The sequence below is a fragment of the Nannobrachium achirus genome, assembly GCF_963921795.1.
Source record: "Nannobrachium achirus genome assembly, chromosome: 19".
Lineage (NCBI taxonomy): Eukaryota > Metazoa > Chordata > Actinopteri > Myctophiformes > Myctophidae > Nannobrachium > Nannobrachium achirus.
In genome coordinates this window covers 1,912,661-1,933,207 of record NC_137826.1, presented here as the reverse complement: position 1 = coordinate 1,933,207, position 20,547 = coordinate 1,912,661, and the positions used below count along the sequence as shown (strand labels likewise).

General features: G+C 41.3%; 1 protein-coding gene across 1 annotated transcript; it reads right to left on the bottom strand.

Annotated features, from left to right (window-relative positions):
• Nucleotides 1-6,978: 6,978 nt before the first annotated feature.
• On the bottom strand, nucleotides 6,979-20,329 carry htr3a (5-hydroxytryptamine (serotonin) receptor 3A; the record flags this gene model as incomplete). Its single annotated transcript, XM_080748577.1, has 9 exons — nucleotides 6,979-7,322; nucleotides 8,061-8,297; nucleotides 9,625-9,835; nucleotides 13,198-13,358; nucleotides 16,012-16,181; nucleotides 16,794-16,903; nucleotides 17,019-17,063; nucleotides 19,323-19,486; nucleotides 20,260-20,329. The coding sequence occupies 9 exons, from the start codon at nucleotides 20,327-20,329 to the stop codon at nucleotides 6,979-6,981; spliced, it is 1,512 nt and encodes a 503-aa protein (XP_080604703.1).
• Between the last annotated feature and the right edge of the window lie 218 nt (nucleotides 20,330-20,547).

Sequence of the window (20,547 nt, the reverse complement as noted above, 5' to 3'; positions counted from 1 at the left end):
AGCATTGATTAATGTTGCAAAGGAAGGGCTCAGCTTCTACCTTGTGCCTTTTGACTGAGCGTGAAAGGCAGTGGTTCTGTAGAGATGTCTGTTTCCCCATCTAAAGTTGAACAGCTCATTTGTGGATCCCCCTGGTCAGTTGAGGGCTCCCTCTAGTGCTCTTCTGGTATAATACACCCTCTTCACATCTGTTGATAGATTCAGGAATGCAGAACACTACATCACTATATGGCAATATATGGTAGTGTTGTAAAATAACTAAGAGCATTTACTTAAGTACTGTACATAAGTACTATTTTGAGGTATTTCTTAATACTGAAGTATTTCCAATTACTTCTACTCCACTACATCTCAGAGACAAATATTGCTTCACAACAATTATTTGAAAACTAGTTACTTGTTACTTTGTAGCAGCGGCGTCAGTTCAGAAAAAGCTAAGGTATGGCAACATGACTGGTGTCTTGCACGCGCGCAAGACACCAGTCATGTTGCCATACCTTAGCAACAGGCACGATTACATGCAGTCCATTTTATTATTTCCCCCATGTAGCCAAGGTATGGCAGCTGCCATAGCTTGCCATACCCAATTGACACCTCTGCTTTGTAGATTTTGATTATTACAAAACATACATTACTCACTTCAGCCCCCCCCCCCCCCCATACCGCTTGACAATCTACAGTACAAGCTCACAATACGCTGCGATGCGACGCATTGTGAGCTTGTAGATCTGCTCATTTCAAAAGTTTTTTTTTATTTTATACATTTGAAAGCTTGTGAAATGGGACATTCTTCATAATGAGTACGTTCAACTTTTGGTACTTTAAGTACATTTTGATACCGATACTTCAAAGTGTTTGATGAATGCAGATGTCATAGCAACACCGCTCAAACAACAACAAATTCTAAAGGAAACATTTTGCATCTCATTTCTGGACACTGGTGTTCATGTTCATATAAATATATAGACTTTTGTGGTAGGCAAATAGATGAAACAGAGTAGAGAAGAGTTGTTCTTTAGATTAGGGCGGCAGGGCCAGGGGGAAAAGAATCGAGCTATTAAAACGTCCATAAATTGTCAATTGTTTCACTAGAAACATGCAGATACCCTCTGTACATTCAAACTTTATGTGGGTTTGTTTACTGTTCAGTGAGAAAACAATGTTGCACATTAAGTTAATCATCTGGGGAGACCCCCCCAAAATATTATTTGGGGACCCCCATGGGGGTCCCGACCCACAGGCTGAGAAGCACTGCGCTACACTATTCTTAATCATATGACAATTAGTGAAGATGGTATAATATGACAGTTACACTGATGATGGCTTAGAGCCGAAACACGTCTGTGATCGACTGCTGCTGCTGCTACTGAAATAAAAAAGACTCTTAACAAGTGAGTGCGGGTTATACCTTCCTTCATAATACAAGCTCACAACACATCACAGTGATGCATTGGTTGCTTAGTTGTAGATTGGTTGAATTCTAAAATACATAGGCCTATTCGAAAGAAAGTGAAAATACATCAATCTTTTAAGGGGGGTGGATCCCTTGCTGAAAAAGTCTTCAGGGAGTCTGTGGCCAAAATGCACATTAATGGGGGGAGGGGTCCCTCCCTTGACATGAAAAAAGTTTGAGAGCCACTGGCCTAGACCTACAGTTCTTTTCTTTTACTTAATTAGTTTTGTGTGAGTTTGTTGTCTGGAGCCGTTCACCTTTAAACAGGGCTTGGCTGTCCGCTCCCCATGCCCACACAGAGGATTGTATTGGAATTGATGCTCCCATTTACTGCACAAGAGCTTTTTACTTTAATTATGTACCAAGGCTGTCAATATTGTTTAACACATGCAGGCACTCCCTGTCCGGCAGCATGGAAATCTTTACTGTGTACACCTTTTACACCTTTTAGGGCTGCAAGCAACCATTCATTATTATTGTCCTATAGCGGTGACTATCATTTTTTTTCTTCTGATTCATCGAATAATTGAGGAAGTGCGTATTTCATCATATATATGAATCAATTGACCACTTATTCACAGTTGTGTTGTGTGAAAATATTGAAAAAAAAAGTACGTTTGTGGATGTTTTTTTGAATAAATCGTTATAATGACACCCAAAAAAGGGATAAATGATTAATAGATAAGTAAGTAAGAGAGGCCTATTGTTGGTAGGTGGGAATCTTTCCTTGTTAAAATGCACTGGGAGATGGATTGCTGAGGTGGAGCGCCTGCACCACACCTGCCTTGGGAGCCAGAGCTCCTGATTGTCCCAGGTGCGATTCCCGGCCAGGCCGGCTATGTGTAGATGTGTCCCTGAGCAAGACTAAGCGCTAATTGCTCCCATAGTGCCACATACAGTATGGCTGCTCACTGCTCCTAGTTGTTATAGGATGGGTAAAATGCAGAGGACAAATTTCACGTATGTGCAAATGTACTGTGACAAAAAAACAACCCAAGGTGTGGGGCCAATATAATTATTATGTTATTATTACCATCAGCTCCAAAGTACATAGCCTACTATACGACTTGCCGCACCCAAAGCTGTGTTATAGGCCTATCGAACCTATGACCTCATGGTCCACAGGCAAGAGCTCTACCAACTGAGCTACCAGAACGCAATAGAATAGACCATCAATTAGATTACCGTATTTGATTAAATGACAGATTATCAATTTTCTTCTTAATAGATTAAATTACTTTTTAGCACCCCATATACATGATGCCCTGTCTGCCCTGTCTAATACATGTATGCCCTGTGACTGGCCTATCTCTGTGCCACTGGGGTAACTGATGTGGTGGAGCATTGCTCCACCCAGTGGCTGGTGCAGTCTATTGCAGTATTTGTATTGGTTTAGGAATGTTGAATCAATAGGCCACCATTGTCATGGTCAGTATGACGTCAGTAATCAGTATCATGCCCAGGGACGTGCTGGCCATTGAGAAAAGCGGGCCAACTCCCGAACGGCCGGTTCATTCCCGGCCGGTGCAGGCCGGCCATTAGGAAAAAAAATTAAATAGAATGTCGGCCTTTGTTCCATTTTGGGGGCTGAAACCTCGTATCTCCAAGTTTCAAATTTGTACATATTTTTCGCAAAGCAAAGCCCTGCTTCATCATACAAGGCCGTCGCACAAAAGTAGTAGTGAAAACAGCAGATCTACAAGCACACAACGCCTCACGGTGCGAGGCGTTGTGTGCTTGTAGATCGGCTGTTTTCACTAGTTTAAATCATTTTTAAAATGACAACTACAAAACAAACGGTTTTGGACATACAAGGTTTCCACCCGACAACGACAAAATATAACTCATGTAATTGGCCCACTGGCTTGTCACTTGTCATGATCTGAAATGGCAAATCTTTGAGTAGCAGCAGCGCTATGGAGAGAGATCTCTCTCTCTATAGCGCAATGAGGGCCTCTCCAACTCTTTTTCCCGGGCTGAATCAGGGGCCCAGCACGTCCCTGGTCCCAAGCACTTTCCCTCAATTAATGTTTAAATATGTATGTTAAATAGAGATAAGACTTGAACCTACAACCTTTATCCACAGGTTTCCTATGTCCCATGAGCCCATCAAGCCAGTGTCTTTGTTGAAGAACAGACTCCAAGCAGCTTTCTGAGGTTCTCTGGATGTTGACATTCAAAGACTAGAATCAATCAAACAGTATAAGCTCTGTATCCATTCAGTCTCTTGAGACATTAGGTTACTTAGTTACAGTTAAAGTACAGTACATACCACAAATGTCAGCTTTCGTCAGGCGTAAGAAGGGGGCGTGGGAACCACGCTGCATTATGATAACAGTAAACTACTGTCACAGCGTGTCTGTTATTCTTCTAAAACTAATCAAAAATGCAAACATGTGTCATATGATATAGGATTATAAAAAAAATTCCCCCCGAAAGTATAACCACCTAAATGTATGCACTTGTAGTCTTTAAGGTAGAAGCAGTGGACCACCTCATGTGTGTAATTAAACAGTGCTTTAATATGACACAGTCAACGATACAATTATGGATACCTCATTAATAATAATTAAATGTAATGCTCCGCAAAAGAGCCCATTCCCCTTACCTTCCATTGTCCTCTCTGTGTAGAAATCCATGCCGTATGCCACATCTCCAGTATTCACTTGATCATGCTTAGTTTAGTGTGGTATCAAGTACCGAAAATAGACGTTGTGAGCTTGGAGGTCTGCTATTTTCAATATTTTCACCAAAGGCCCTTTTAGAAATTTCAGCTCCTGCCTCGCTCACATTCCTTGCACGTCCCTACTGGCTTGGATACCAGCTTTTCAACTCAGCACCAGCCAGGGTCCAAATGATCTCAGCGGAAATGTGGAAGAGTTGCGAGACCACCTCCAACAACTGCAGACGTGTTGCTAGTTATATTGTATTAACATATTCTACCATACAGATTGGTTCAAATAATGCTTTATTTATTCAAACAAAAACAGCTTTAAGGGCAGAGGCAGAAAATCAGGAATTGGCCTACAGTAATATATCATCCAAATAGAAAGTGAAGAAAAGATGAATCATACTGTACATAATCACATAATCAAAAACACGAAGTAATATCACCTTATCAGAATAGAAATCATAAATTACAGTGTCAACCAAATTGTTTTCACAAAAAAGAATTCATGCTTCATCATATCATGTCAAACCAATTACAAAACATATCCTATACTTTTATCCAAATAAAAAACGTGAGACGGTTATTTTGCAACTGTCAAAAAAATTCAAATCCATATTCCAATGCATATTGTCAAAATAAAATAAAAGCAGACAGGAAGATGTTAAGCCCTAATACTACTGGATGTTATGTCATAAAAAATGAACAGTCATAACTATATGTCATCTGAATGAAGTTATAATATTGGACAGACAGGGAGTCTGACATTACTGTGTCAGTGATATGTTGGGTGAAGATTTGCACCTTTCTCCTTGATCATGCTCCATGAGGGTCCATGCTCGTTCCCTCAGCGATGCAGGTGAATGTTAACCTGGTGAAATGCTAACCTGCCGACGCTGGTGAGTAGCTAACCTGCCAACACTGGTCAATGTTAACCTCTATGCCTAAACCTAAACCTAACCCTAACCTCAGTGGGGCTGAGGGAACATAGAGTGGAGGGAACATAGCCATGATCCCCTCCATGACTGAACATGCGAGATGCAGGGATGGCAACCTCTCAAAACCTAGCGTCCGTATTCTGGGGGGGACACTCATGGAAAATATAGCAGATCTACATAATCTATTTTCAGCAAAGGGACTTACTGTAGAGAGCTGTCCAAATACAGAGCCAACCCTGCCAGTCAACTACGTATTAGTTTACTAAGTACAGATGGTTTAAGTGGTTGAAAAACAAATAAATACTAAGACATCAATAGTGGTTAGAATTTACAGCTTTGTTGTACAGCTTATCGTATGCTGTCTGATTATAAAAGTGTTGAATGTGTTCCGTCTGTTGTACAGTAGTTACTATAAAAACACGATGTGTATAGAGTTAATGTATTTCTAAAACGGTTATGTATTTCTTACCACACTGACACTAAGAGCCAACGTGTATTGTTCCTAAAATCCATGGACCACCACCAAACGTGATGGTTCTCCCAAGACCTACTGTATTCATGTTCCGCATTAACGCAGCATGAGATCGCGGCCCCAGCAGTGGGCTCCAGCCCACGGGTCGGGAATCGATGCCATTATGTGCATACATGTTTAATATGGCTAGCAAGATCCCCTATTAAACAACCCTGTCAATGTCAGCACCATGACACTACGGTACACAAGGAACAGATCCCCTGGCCAAGGCAGTGCTAGTATAGTAACCGGGTCCCATCCTAATTTACAGTACACTTTAAGACCGAATAAGACATAATAAAGCCATAATAAGAAATAATGTGTTGGTAATTAGAACTAATATGTTTTATTAGACAGAAACAAAGACAGAATAACAGAAAGAGCGAATACATTCTCTGGCACCGGCACCTGCCGACCGGCAGTTCGACCATCAGTCGTGCTGCATCGCCCGGCGATAGGACCGGCGGCCGCCACACAGAACTGTAGGTAGGACCGGCATCGCTGGTAACTGCCGCGGCAGCCACCACCGCACGGACCGGCAGTTTACCGCGACGGGACCTGCCGGTCCGTGCAAGGGCCGCCGGTCCTACTGCCGGGACTGCCGGTCGAACTGCCAGGCCTATCGCCGGCGATGCAGTGCGACTGCCGTTCGAACTGCCAGTGGTGCGGCGTTACCTGCCGCGGTAGTTCCGTGGCAGGTGTCGGTGCCAGAGAATGTATTCGCTCTTTCTGCTATTCTGTCTTTGTTTCTGTCTAATAAAACATATTAGTTCTAATTACCAACACATTATTTCTTATTATGGCTTTATTATGTCTTATTCGGTCTTAAAGTGTACTGTAAATTAGGATGGGACCGTAACATGTTTACAGCAATGTACCGGACAGTGGTAAAGCCAAGATTTAACATGAAACAAACGCGGAACTAAGTGTTCCTACGATTGGCCGTTAGTTTAGCTGTTTCCCCCCCGGCTGGTACCAAGGTATATGTTCTCCATTGGAACTCTTTCATTTTCCCTGAACTTTACATTAGATTTTCTTACCTTAATAAATATAGTCACAAATACTTTATGGTTCCTGTCGCTAGTTTAAAGTCTCGTTTCAATCACCATGACATACATTTTGTGAAAATATGGTCCCTTTTATTTTATAATTGATGTTAAAGCTGATTATTCTCCACCATTCTCATCTACAACCAGAGACCGTAGGTCCCGCCCTCCTTCTTCTTCGTCCGTTTTATTTTCGGCAAGCTACCAAGTACCCCTGCGGTTGCACGTGACCGTTGGCAACCAATAGCCTTCCTTGGGTACCCACACAAGGGAGAAAAAAAAGCTTCATTTTCTAACCCAAGAAACCAATGGTGACGTTATCATTTCCCACCGTCCATATTTCCTACGTCTATGGGTGAAGCTCAGGCGGTCTGCCACACGGACCACAGCGTGCCCAGGGTGATGGTGTAGGCCACTATGGCCACCAGGTACACCCGGAAGAGCAGCGCGTCCAGCACGTAGCCCACCTGCAGCCACTCCTTGGCCACCTCGTTGCACTTGTCCCTCTTCTCCAGGAAGTGGCGTATGGTGGTCACCTCCTGCAGGATGTTGTCCATGACGGGCGGCGCGGGGTCCCGGGACGGGGCCAGGCCCCCCAGGCCCCCCAGGCCCAGCAGCCCTCCTTCTCTCTCGCCGTGGAGGCTGATGATGGGCCCTCCTCCTCCTCGGCCCCCCAGCTCGCACGTATGGTGGTGAGAGCATGGGGCTGTGGTGAAAAGCAAAGTGTGTAAATATAGTTTCATATTCAGTTTGTTCAGTATCATAGTCAATATCATGGTCAGTATCATGGTCATTTTCATGTCAGTATCATGGTCAGTATCATGGTCAGTATCATGTCAGTATCATGTCAGTATCATGGTCAGTATCATGTCAGTATCATGGTCAGTATCATGTCTGTGTCGTGGTCAGTATCATGTCTGTGTCATGGTCAGTATCATGTCCCATTTCTTCACATCAGTTTTTACCACAAAGCATTTTTCCTGCCTGTTTTTTTAAGTCACATTTTCGCTGTTATTGTAGCTTGTTTGTTTAATTGCGACCGTAGGTCGCAGATTAGTTTGTAAACGGTCAATTCTTGTCCGTATGTACTGTATGTATGTATGTATGTATGTATGTATGTATGTATGTATGTATGTATGTATGTATCTCTGTCATGCCTGACACTGTGGTTCAATGGGTTTGCCGCTCTGACATCATGCTCTGATGTCACTGTGATTTCAGGTGGAACCTTGTGAGCTTGTAGATCTGCTATTTTCCAACATTTCGTACTTTTACTTTTGATACTTTAAATACATGTTGATGCGATACATTTTGAATTCTGGACTTTTACTTGTATAGGAGTACATCTATAGTGCAGTATTGATACTTTTACATAAAGTACAATGTGAGTACTGATACTTTTACATAAAGTACAACATTATGTGTAAAACCCGGTCAGCCTTACCCGGCCCAAAATTGTTGTCTTTGTAGCGCTCAAGGTCGGAGGAGTCGGAGGAAAGCATGGAGCACAGCCGGTGCTTCTTGTGGATGCAGAAGAGGATGGGAGCCCTCTCCAGCACCAGGTGCTTGACCCAGTGGGGCACGGGGGGCTGCAGGTCCTGCTTGTGCACCAGACGCACGATCAGAACCGTCTCCGTCAGGCTGATGACCAGCAGAGCCATGCACACCACAAAGTACACGCCTGGGGAAGAGATGTGGAGAGCCGCGTCATTATTATACGCCACCGGTTATCAGTGGGGGTCCCCCAGGGGGTCCGTGACGGCGTCCCAGGGGGTCCCCATCTAATGAATGATAGCTAGGAACAAAATGGACACTTATGGGTCCATTTTGGTTCCATTTGTAAGAGTTAAATGGTGTCATGGCATTGGTCTGACATGTCATTGTTCCTACATCCCATTAGTCCCAATCTGGTGAATTTTAACCTGGTGAAAATACTATGCCTAAACCTATTAACCCTAACCTCAGTAAGACTATGCCTAAACCTAACCCTAAACCCTAACTCTAACCAAATTAGGACTATGAGGATGAGATGTAGGACTAATGAGATGTAGGACTTAAGGGTAGTCCCCGAGTTAAATAACCACAGAGGATTTGACCAGATTTGACCATGTACTGTAGATGTGGTCCCAGATACAAGGGTTAGTCACTCACTGCTCACAGGGAATACAAGTTTTACAAAACGACAACAGAAAAATACCTATAAGCTCAAGCTATTTATCATCTGAAAAAAAAAAAAAAAAAAATCAGATTGGTTGTTAAAAAGAAATGTACAAATTATTTTTGTCACAAAACTATACTATAAAATGTTCCCTGCAGGCAATTTAGTTTATTTCTTTTACCCTGGAGCTTGCAAGACCCTCACTATCGATGCAAACTGATGAGCACGAAGCCTGATTTATATTTCGTCGTACGGCGCTGTCACACGCTTAAAATGAGCAGACCTACGAGCTCGCAACGCGTCACTTCGTGACTAGGGATGGGACGATATGAAAATGTCTTATCACAATTATTGTGACCAAAGAAATGGGGATTTACGATATTATCAGTATCGCGATGATCAAACATTTGCCAAAAAATAGCAGATCTACAAGCTCACAACAAGCTTGTAGATCGGTAAAACTAAGTACCTTTTATGTATTCTCTTTGTATTTTGGGTTTCTTCAGCTGGGTCACCACCCACCTGACCAACCAGGCATACTTGATGAACTGGTGGGTGTGGCCACATAAAAAACAAATTTTAACTCTTTCTGTACACTTTTTTGGGAAAAAAATCTTCCTCCTACAGTAGTATAATCATAATACCTGATATGCATGTTTTAGGGGAGGGGGGAAATCGTGGCACCCCATCTTTAAATCTCCACGGTACGATTATCACGAGTGTCTTTTTTTATCATGATAAACGATAATATTGCTCATCGTCCCATCCCTATTTCATTTCCCCGTCCGGCCCGTGGTTAATGATAAATGAAGCCTAGACGGCGGTCAGCATGCGTCTCCTCCTCGCCCACCTATCAGCGGGGTTCCGATGGCGGTGGCGGGCAGCGTGTCGGACACGATGATGAGGAAGACGGAGTAGCCCAGCAATAGAGTGATCTTGAAGGACACCCTCTCCCCGCTGTCAGGGGGCAGATAGAAGCCCACCACATCCATCACCATCAGGAAGATGCTGGGCAGCAGCAGGTTCACAGTGTAGAACAGCGGCCGCCGCCGGATCACCACCTACGCACAGGGGCGTCACAAGGGGTAGGAAAGTGGGACTGAGTTACCGGGGCCCAAGGTGGAGGGGCCCTATTAACTTTAGCTATTGAAAAATAGCAGATATACAAGCTCACAGCGCGGCACCGAGTGCCGCGCTGCGAGCTTGTAGATCTGCTATTTTTGAAAAAGTCGTGAAAATGTGTGCAAATCTTTGAATATATGTATTTTCAAAGCGAACGTTTGTAACTCAAATTTTGCTTCTGGGTGGTCCCTGGAACTAAATATTTTGAGATGGGGGTCCGTGGCCAAATAAATATGATTTTGGGGGTCCTTGACATGAAAAGGTTTGAGCACCACTTACATAGTAGTCTCTCAAGAACAGACTAACTGAGCTCCAGTTAAGTGAAAAGGACCTTTTTCTTTGACGATGGCTGGCCAGATTGTTGACATACAAACATCGGTTTTTCAAAAAATCTTAGAAGGATTCAAAAGACACTTATGTAATCGGGTAAAAAATCGAATTTTCACGATTTTTCAAAAATAGCAGATCTACAAGCTCGCAGCGCGGCACTCGGTGCCGCGCTGTGAGCTTGTATATCTGCTATTTTTCAATAGTTAAAGCATAAAATATTGCGTCATAATGTGTTCAGGCCTAAATGGGTTAAGTGAAAATGATCAATACTGCAAAACAAGGAAAAGTGTGGGATTTAAAAATGTTACTGTACTTAGGTAAAAGTACAAAAGTATTGGCCTCGAAATGTACTCAAAGTACCAAATGTAAAAGTGCTCATTAAGCAGACCGTCCCATTTCAAGTTTTCAAATGTAGACCTACTGTATAAATCTTTTGAAAATAGCAGACCTACAAGCTGATCTACAATGCGTCACATTGCGACGCATTGTGTGCTTATAGATCGGCTATTTTCAAATGGCCGAAATCTTTATATAGGGCTGATGTGGTTAATGTATGTCTTGTAATCATCAATATCCAAGTATCAAAGACAAGTAACTAGTAACTTATGTTTTCAAATAAAATGTAGTGGAGTAAAAGTACATTTGGATCAGAGATGTAGTAGGTCGGGAGTGGCTTATTGTCGGTATCAGCCGGTAACACGCGGGAGTCTGTCCCCGTTACAATGCGCTAGACCCCTGGGAGATGGACTGCTGAGGTGGAGCGCCACACCTACCATCAGCTCCCAGTACTTGCCGCACGACTTGCCAAGCCATGCTACTCATACGCTGAGTTGGCGGTGCCCGGAATCGAACCCATGACCTTGCGGTCCAAAGGCGAGAGCTCTACCGACTGAGCTACCCGGGCAGAGATGTAGTGGAGTAGAAGTATTGGAAATTGGAAATACATTGGAAGTACAAATAACTCGAAAGTGTACTTAAAAATATGTACTTATAAGGGTATAAGTACAGTAGTTACGTTGAAGAAAATATTTATATTTTGGCGATTTATGTGATTATTTTTTGTAGTTTCTTTCTTTGTTAGTAGTTGAATATCATTGCTGTCTGGTGTAAATCTCGTACCGTATGAATGTTAAGGCGTACTTTATTATTATTCCCTCAGGGTAACTTCGTCCTCTGCATTTAACCCATCCTAACTACTTATAGGAGCAGTGAGCGGCCACAGTGCAGCGCTGGGGGACAGATCGTAGTGGCAGTACCTTGGTCAAGGGCACTGGGGGGAGTATGTACCTCATATGCATGTCTTTTGGTGTCGGAGAAAGACCAGAGTTCCCAGGGGAAACATGCAACAGAAGAACATGCAAACTCCATACGGAAAGGCCACCTCCACCAGGGGTCAAACTCGGGAATTTCTTGCTGTGAGGCAACAGTGCTAAACGCCGTGCCGACCATGTTGTCCCCTAACCATTACTTTTTCAGAAAATGGAAGTCTTTGTGAAGTTGACCAAGACTAACGCTAAGAAAGAGATGTCCTTTGAAGTATTGTAATTATAGTACATATCGTTGCTGTCTGGCAGAAACCTAATTCTTCTGGTTTTTGATTTTTCTTTTCATCAATCAGTGCTATTGAACCTTTGCTTCTGTTTGTTGGTTAAAAAAAAGAATGAATACAATGAAAAGTAGTAAAAAACGCCAAAACCTCCTAACTCTACTTGAGCTGGATGTTTTTTTTTTTGGTATTTTTTTCTGAAAAATCGTAATATCTCTGCCCAACAGCAGAGATATATTGTACAGCATTACAGAAAAGGTTATTTGGAAAAAAAGGTTATTTGGAGAAGACGAAAAAAAAAGTGGGGTCCCCAGATGATTAACTTAAACACCTTCTCAGCCTGGCCGTACTTGCTCGGACTTCCTAATTGGTCCAATCAGCCGGTTGTCTTTTCCCGTACTTTTGATATAAATGATAATAATCCAAAAAAAAACGATCGGCCATTCTTCTCTGTGTCTTTTTGGAGCCATCTGAAACGGTTAAGATCCTCTCTCAATCATTTTCTGGGAGTGGGTGTGATACTCGTAGCATCCAGCAGGCCGCGCCGTTGACTTACATTCTGGATGGATGGTTGGCTCAAGAGCCACTCCTACCCTCCACGTTGTTGAAAATCGACAAGAAGCAACAAACAACATGGCTGGTCTTTGTCTCTGTTCGTGGATCGCGGTCTCAATCACGTTCGGGCGCCGCTTCTCTATCGCTCCTTTCCCTGCTTCGCCGCACGTAAACGAATGGAAGAGATCTCCCCTCCGCGTCGCCAAAGTAAGATCGCCGACCTCTGCAGGATGAATATACACGCTGTACCGAGCACTCCATTACGTGTTGTTATCATGTGGGCTTTGTTTTTTTAAAACATGTTTGTAAATAAATAGCTTATTTCTTCGGCGCTACCTCTGTTCAGAGGGTTCTGCCGCGGCTTGCAAGGTGTTACATGAAACATTGTTTTATCACTCAACAGTAAACAAACCAACATAAAGTTTAAGTGTATAGAGGGTATCTGCACATTTCTAAAGTTTATTTAAGGACTTTTTAATACCTCTAAAATGACAAATTAAACATTGTCCAAATTGTCAAATATTAGACGTAGAAATTGTGAAAATAGCAGATCTACATGCTCACAAACGCCTCGCAACGCAAGGCGTTCTGAGCATGTAGATCTGCTATTTTCACACTAGAACCGTGTTATACAAAATGTAATGCCTCAACTCTTAGTGCTCGTCAGGGTGTGGGGGATTCATTTTGAATTGGATGTTTTATCCTTTTCCTTCTACAATTTTCATACTTGGCCGTGGGAAAGGATTTCCCTTCAAAATGTTTCTGAACAGATGCATACATACATATACAGTATCATGGCAGTTATAATGTAGGCTACATACCGTTTGTTTCTTTCTTTTTGTTCATTTAATGCATATGTACGGTACTTACATGGAACTTCATCTCTGCATAGTAGTCGTCGTTGTCCAGACTGAAGGAGTTGTACTTGGACAGGATGTGCAGAAGCTCCCATTCCCCCTGGTTCATGAACAGACCCTTGTCTCTACTGAGCTCCTCAGGGTCTCTCATCAGCGTGATGTTGATGTCATCGACTGCATGTTGGGGGGACACGTTTCATGTTTCATTTACAAAAAATATAACTACATCTTATCAATCAATGAATCACTCACTCACTCACTCACTCACTCACTCACTCACTCACTCACTCACTCACTCACTCACATACATACATACATACATACATACATACATACATACATACATGATGGGACGATGGATGGATGGATATATGGATGGATGGATGGATGGATAGATACTTTATTGATCCCCATGAGGAAATTCAGAATATATCAGAATCAAAGCTATCTATTTCTTAATTATATCAACAAATTGGTACAACAAAATAAAGAACAGACTCTCTGATGAAAAGGAAAACAGAGAGCGCGCTGTTTTTCCCTTTTCTTTGACGATGGTTAGCAAGATTGGAGGCCTACAAAAATTGTGAAAATGGCCAATCTACAAGCCGGCTTGTGGTCAACTTGGCGGCGGTCTGTCTTATGATGACGGAACAATCTGAAGACAGGTTCCTGGCATTGAGCTCCAAGGATTTCCGTTTAAACATGTTAATGGTTAGTACCTGGCAGTGCTGGAATTGGTCACACTATTGGCCGGACACTGGCTCAAAATTCATAACAAATCTTGAGTCAAGACTTTTTATAGCCATTTGTAAGCACCATCACAATTGTGAAATTGAAATTGAAATACCTAACCTGACTCCGCCAGATGGTGGCAGCAGTGCGTACCGCCATGCAGGCTGCTGCCATCATCTGGCGTAAAAAGAAATACATTTCATTGTTATTATTGGATAGTTTAATGGTTAATATGCAGTTTTGCTTTACAACATTGCCAGAATCACATTAGGAAGAAGCAAACCATTTCTTACAACAACACGAATGACTAAATCTATTTGAGCCGGCACTTTACATAACCAAACAAACTAACTTGATTTGAATTGCTCCAGAGGACAGCTAGCGTTGGAGGCAGACTATTCTGAAACATAATAGAAGCATGTGCACTATGTCTGCTCTTATTTTTCAAGTGAAATTGTTCAAGTGTATCAAATTCGATATTTCATCACACCCCAAATTAAGAGTAAACAAACTAAAACACAACAAATGTGCTGGAGAAAATGTGGCCACTACAAACCCGATCACACACACACATATTTTCTGGGATTGCAAGAAGGTCCAGCCTTTCTGGGATGTCATTCACTCGGTTATTTGTGAAGTATTGGGATAATAAATTCCTAATTCATGCCTAGTATTATACATGGGTCTCATAGAGGAATCTGTACAAGCGGGGGACAAATATGTACGGGTACACATTATTGTGTATCATTATTTTATGCTTTAACTACTGAAAAATAGCAGATATACAAGCTCACAGCGCGGCACCGAGTGCCGCGAGCTTGTAGATCTGCTATTTTTGAAAAATTGTGAAAATTAGAATTTTGACACGATTTTATAAGTGTCTTTTGAATCCTTCTAAGGTTTTTTGAAAAACCTCTGTTTCTATGTCAGCCATCGTCAAAGAAAAGGTTCTTTTCACTTAACTGGAGCTCAGTTAGTCTGTTCTTGAGAGACTACTATGTCAGTGGTTCTCAAACCTTTTCATGCGAAGGACCCCCAAAATGATATGTATTTGGCCACGGACCCCCATCTCAAAATATTTTGTTCCGGGGACCACCCAGAAGCAAAGTTTTAGTTACAAACGTTTGCTTTAAAAATACATATATATTCAAAGATTTGCACACATTTTCAAAAATAGCAGATCTACAAGCTCGCAGCGCGGCACTCGGTGCCGCACTGTGAGCTTGTATATCTGTTATTTTTCAATAGTTAAAGCATTCAATAATCCTAGGCCTAAATGGGTTAAGATCCTACTGATCGCTGTGAAAAAGCAATTACTAAGAACTGGCTCAAGGACATCACTCCGGACTACAAACAATGGAGGTCAATCATGGACAATATACAGGACATGGAACAGTTGAAGTTCAAACTGAAGATAAAGGAACTTTTTAATAAAAGATGGGAAAATGGTTTATGTATAGATTCAAAAGAGGTGAGCTGCTGATATAAAGGTGAAAAAATGTAAACCCCAATGTTATTATTATTATTTTTTTCTCTGTCTTTGTGTGTCTTTTGTATGTGTTTTATTATTGTCTTTGTACTTTCTGTATTGTGTAATCACTATTATACAACAGGTAGTCGGGCTCTCAATGGAAAACAGGCTCTCCAACCGTGCATATAACGAGCAATAATGCACTGTCTCTCATCAAGTAAAGAAATCAGCTGCGTTGGTCACGAAAGACAGCAAGCGCTCCTCTCTCCCCACACTATGCTAGGCGGCTAGGCTAGCGGTTTTCATGTGACGTTCAGGGACATAGTAGCTAAATGTGGCATTAAAAAATTACAAATTCCTATTGAATATCTTAATTACAATGAAATGAAGTTGACGTGTTTTTTTTTTTAAGGGCAACAGTTGCATAATCGCAATATTACACTCGAGGGTCTGCATTAACACGGTTATCCGGCACTTCAGCCCTACCTACGGAACTCGCCTGTCGGCTCGTTCCTGCGGTAAGGCTGTTGTGCCGGATAACCGTGTTATATGCACACCCTCTCGTGTAATATTGCTTAAATAAAGACAAAGTTAAGAAAAAGAATGTTCAAGTGTGTATCTTACTGGTATGGAGCCAGCTCTGGAAGGTGAGGCTACACTTCTGAACGTCAAAGGGGAAGTTGTAGATGTTCAGAGTACAGGCGGTCACCACTTGGATGGGTTTGTAGTTGCGCACCAGTCCCTGGTGGGACACGTACACATAGGGGATGTCTGGGGACTTCCCAACGTCCACGCTGCAGCATGAGAGGAATTCAAACACAGATGTTATTGGAGGAATGAAAGCTTAAAAGGTGGAGAAACATCTCTGCATGTTAGAAAAGTGGTTCTCAAAGTGGGATCCTGGAAGGGGTCCCCTGCAAATTGGTTGATATAGCATAACCTTTATTTTATACTTTGACGTGGATCTGTTATTTTTGAAAAACTAAAAAGAAAAATCAGTGAAAAATGTGGTATAATTTAGGGGGAAAAATACTGTTTTAACACAGATCTTCTCTTCTGGGCTCTGGGGGTCCCTGGAACAAAATATATGCTTTTAAGATGGGTTTCCAGGGAAACGGTCAAATACATGTAATTTTGGGGGTCCTTGACATGAAAAAGTTTGAGAACCACTGATTTAGAGGAAGGATTTAGAAGACGTTTACTGTGTAGAATAGAGTAAAAAATATTGAAAGACACAAATGTTCACGATCTTTCAAAAAATAGCAGATCTACAAGCTCGCAGCGCGGCACTCGGTGCCGCGCTGTGAGCTTGTATGTCTGCTATTTTTCAATAGCTAAAGCATAAAATAACGGTTAAAGTGGTTCAAATCGAACATTACACAGATTTGCGTTACGGTTGTACTTACAACTCATTGATGAGGATGTCGGGGACCCAGATGTTAGCGGTGGGTATGGACACCTGCTTGACCTCGTCAAAGTCCTCGGGGTTCCACACCAGGAACTCGTCAGTCCATTCCTGACATGTTTAATGAGTGACAGGTGACTTGTTGGAAATTCGCCAACATACGTCTCAATGTATCAGCAGTTTAGGAGTAATTCTTGGTGAGATTGTGAAAGGTTATTGAACCTACCTGTCTGTACCATATATAGGTTGTCAAAACCTGGTTCTTTTCATCCTGTATGGTGGTACAAACCAGGACATAATTATAACACAAGTCTGTCAAATCAGGTCGTTTAAGATAAAAATCAAACCTCGGTTCGAAGTGAAGCGGTGAACTTTTATACTATGTGTTCTAGAGCTATGAACTCTGTGATCTATATACATTCTTCCAATTCTGAATGAATGAATGATTTTATCTGGAGGGCCGAATTGTCATGTGAAGCTTGAACCAATCCTCAAAGTATGGTCTCATTGGACATTTTTAATCATCCAATCATCAGACCGGGACGGACATTACACACATATTCTGGATGTACGGGACAGATAAAACCTGTTCGTTCTGGACTGAAATGACCATATGGACATGAACGGGACACACATGGGACACACATATACGGGACAGATAAAAACTGTTCATTCTGGACTGAAATTACCATATATGGACATGGACATGAACGGAACACACAAAGCCACTCCTTGGAAGCGGCTTTCACCGCTTCAATAAATTATCCCTCTCACCCACTCCGTAGGGAGTTCGATTTACGTCCCTCTGGTAGACGCTATAGAGCAGCTAAGGCAAACCGTAGCCGTAATATCTTTAAAAACTCATTAATTACAAATGCCATTAAGGCATTGAATGATGCCATGTCTCGTTGATCTGCCTGTTCTTTTACAGTATATATGCCACTGTGGTCCTTCTTGTTGCCTTTAAAGATGTTTTGTGTGTAAGTGTTTGTTGCTGCTGCTGTTGATCTGTTGTTTAATGTTGCTTGTATATGAGACAAAATACACATTTCCACACTGTGGACAATAAATTAAACTAACTAACTAACTAACTAACTAACTAACTAACTAACTAACTAATTGTGGATGTGTCAATACAGTGTACACTTGTAGATCCACTAGAAGTATTTGAAAACTTAAGTTATAGTTAGATTTGGATTAATAATACATTAATACACGATTTATATAGCTTTTTATACATTTGAAAACTTGTGAAATGGGACATTCTGTATAATGAGTACTTTCTACTTTTAGTAGTCCTACTTTAAATACACTTTACTACAGCAAAATGCACTATTTTACCTAATAATCTTGTACTTTTACTCAAGTTACATTTTGAACTTATTTTTCTGCATTGCAGTATACTTTTACTTAAAGGACCACTTCACCTCTGCGACAACCAGATCTTATTTTATTGTTGTTTGGGACACGATCACCACAATCCTGAGTTATTTTTAGTGTTCAATCTGTGTTTTGAGATATTTTAGTATTTCAGCATGACTAGTGATGCATTTTGCATCATATGACTCATCATGCTGCATCCTTTGATGCAAAATGCACCTTTTCTACCTTTTCCACCACTGGTATTTGTGCAGTAGGCTATATTTATTATTTATTCCACGTAATAAACTTATATTGAGAATAGAGTAGACCATGAGGTCTATATAATAAACTCACCACATTGAGAATAGAGTATGAGGTCTATATAATAAACTCACCACATTGAGAATAGAGTATGAGGTCTATATAATAAACTCACCACATTGAGGATAGAGTAGACCATGAGGTCTAACTCACCACATTGAGAATAGAGTATGAGGTCTATATAATAAACTCACCACATTGAGGATAGAGTAGACCATGAGGTCTATATAATAAACTCACCACATTGAGGATAGAGTAGACCATGAGGTCTATATAATAAACTCACCACATTGAGGATAGAGTATGAGGTCTATATAATAAACTCACCACATTGAGAATAGAGTATGAGGTCTATATAATAAACTCACCACATTGAGGATAGAGTATGAGGTCTATATAATAAACTCACCACATTGAGGATAGAGTATGAGGTCTATATAATAAACTCACCACATTGAGGATAGAGTATGAGGTCTATATAATAAACTCTTAGAACTCTTAGAACAACGGACTCACTCACTAGCTTTCGCCGTGGACTGAAGACTCACCTCTTCAGACTCCACCTAAACCCTTAGCACTACAGAAAATCAATGACCATACATAAAGATAGTTAGCATTTGTTTTTAGGTTTTTTTAGAACTTTGATTTTATTGTGTTTTTTTTTCTAGATAGATATCCATTTGCACTTGTTATATTGCTGTTGATGTACTGACATATTATCTTGTGATGTTTTGTATCTGCCTATTGTAAGTCGCTTTGGATTAAAAGCGTCTGCTAAATGCCTAAACTGTAAACTGTAAACTCACCACATTGAGGATAGAGTATGAGGTCTATATAATAAACTCACCACATTGAGGATAGAGTAGACCATAAGGTCTATTGCCACGGTGGTGGATTTGCGCCAGTCACTCACAGGTCTGACTCCCTTCTTATAGCCAGCACTCAGAAACTCAGAGAGACGCACCAAGGTGGCGTTGGCAAACCGCCCCGTGTTGCTGCCCAGTTTCTTCACTGCGAAGACATTTTCAAACAGTCCATTATTCATTTACAAACAAAGAAGAATTGGGAGAAAATAGGGTTTTATTTAAAGAAAGCGTGTCAATGAAGTATAAAGGACAACTTTTACTTCTTTCTATGTTTCAGGCAATTTAGCGAGTTTGATTTCAGTGGTTGTGGGCATGCATACAAGTGGCTAAAGTGTATTTTTAGGCACAATAAGCCCATCCCCTATATGCACCACATGGTTTCCTTTCATGGTTAGATGTGACTTATGGGGGCTTGTAGTGTTGCTGTAAATAATAAAGAATGTGTTGCTCATTGTGTCTAAAAAGACAAATTTAACCACATGCACGCATGCCCCCATGCACTGAAATCAAACTCTTAAATTGACAAAACAATAGAAAGAAGTAAATGAAAACATTTTAAGACTCATCTTTTCTTTACTCCAATTACAATCTAAAATATGAACCCTTAATTGTTGTAAAAAAAAAAAAAAGTTGTCCTTTAATATAAATTGGATGCAACTTTCTCCATTGCTCTCATGTGGAAACAGTGTAGTTTTGTATGCTTTGCTTAATTATCCCATTGGATGCACCTGTTACTACAGTTGAATCAAAAGCAGTAGTTGGTTGTCTATGGTTAAACCATCATTTCAGTGAACAAGTTAATTCAAAATAATTAACGAAGACTATAATCACAACTTGCATGTGAGATCTGCTATTTTCATTACCTTTGTGCTTTGAAAATTGAAATAATATTTCAATAAATGGAGATATAGGAATTACCTGTGCACGCTTGCAGGGCGCCTTGAAGCAGAAGGAAAACTAGCGCTGTCCATGGTGCTGAGGTTCTCATTGTGGAGTTTCTTCTGTATGTTCTTAGCTGGAAAGACGTTGAGCGCGTTGACTCGGCCGCTCAGCTGTAAGAGAGAGAGATGTGACCATGAACTTCAGAGTCCCGGTGGTATCCTGTCCTCAGTAGCGTTTGCTGTCACGGCAACTAATGTAGCTGAAATATGTTGTGTGGCCAGCCAGACGATCTGGCCCAGATCAGATGTCACGAGCCAGTGTGGT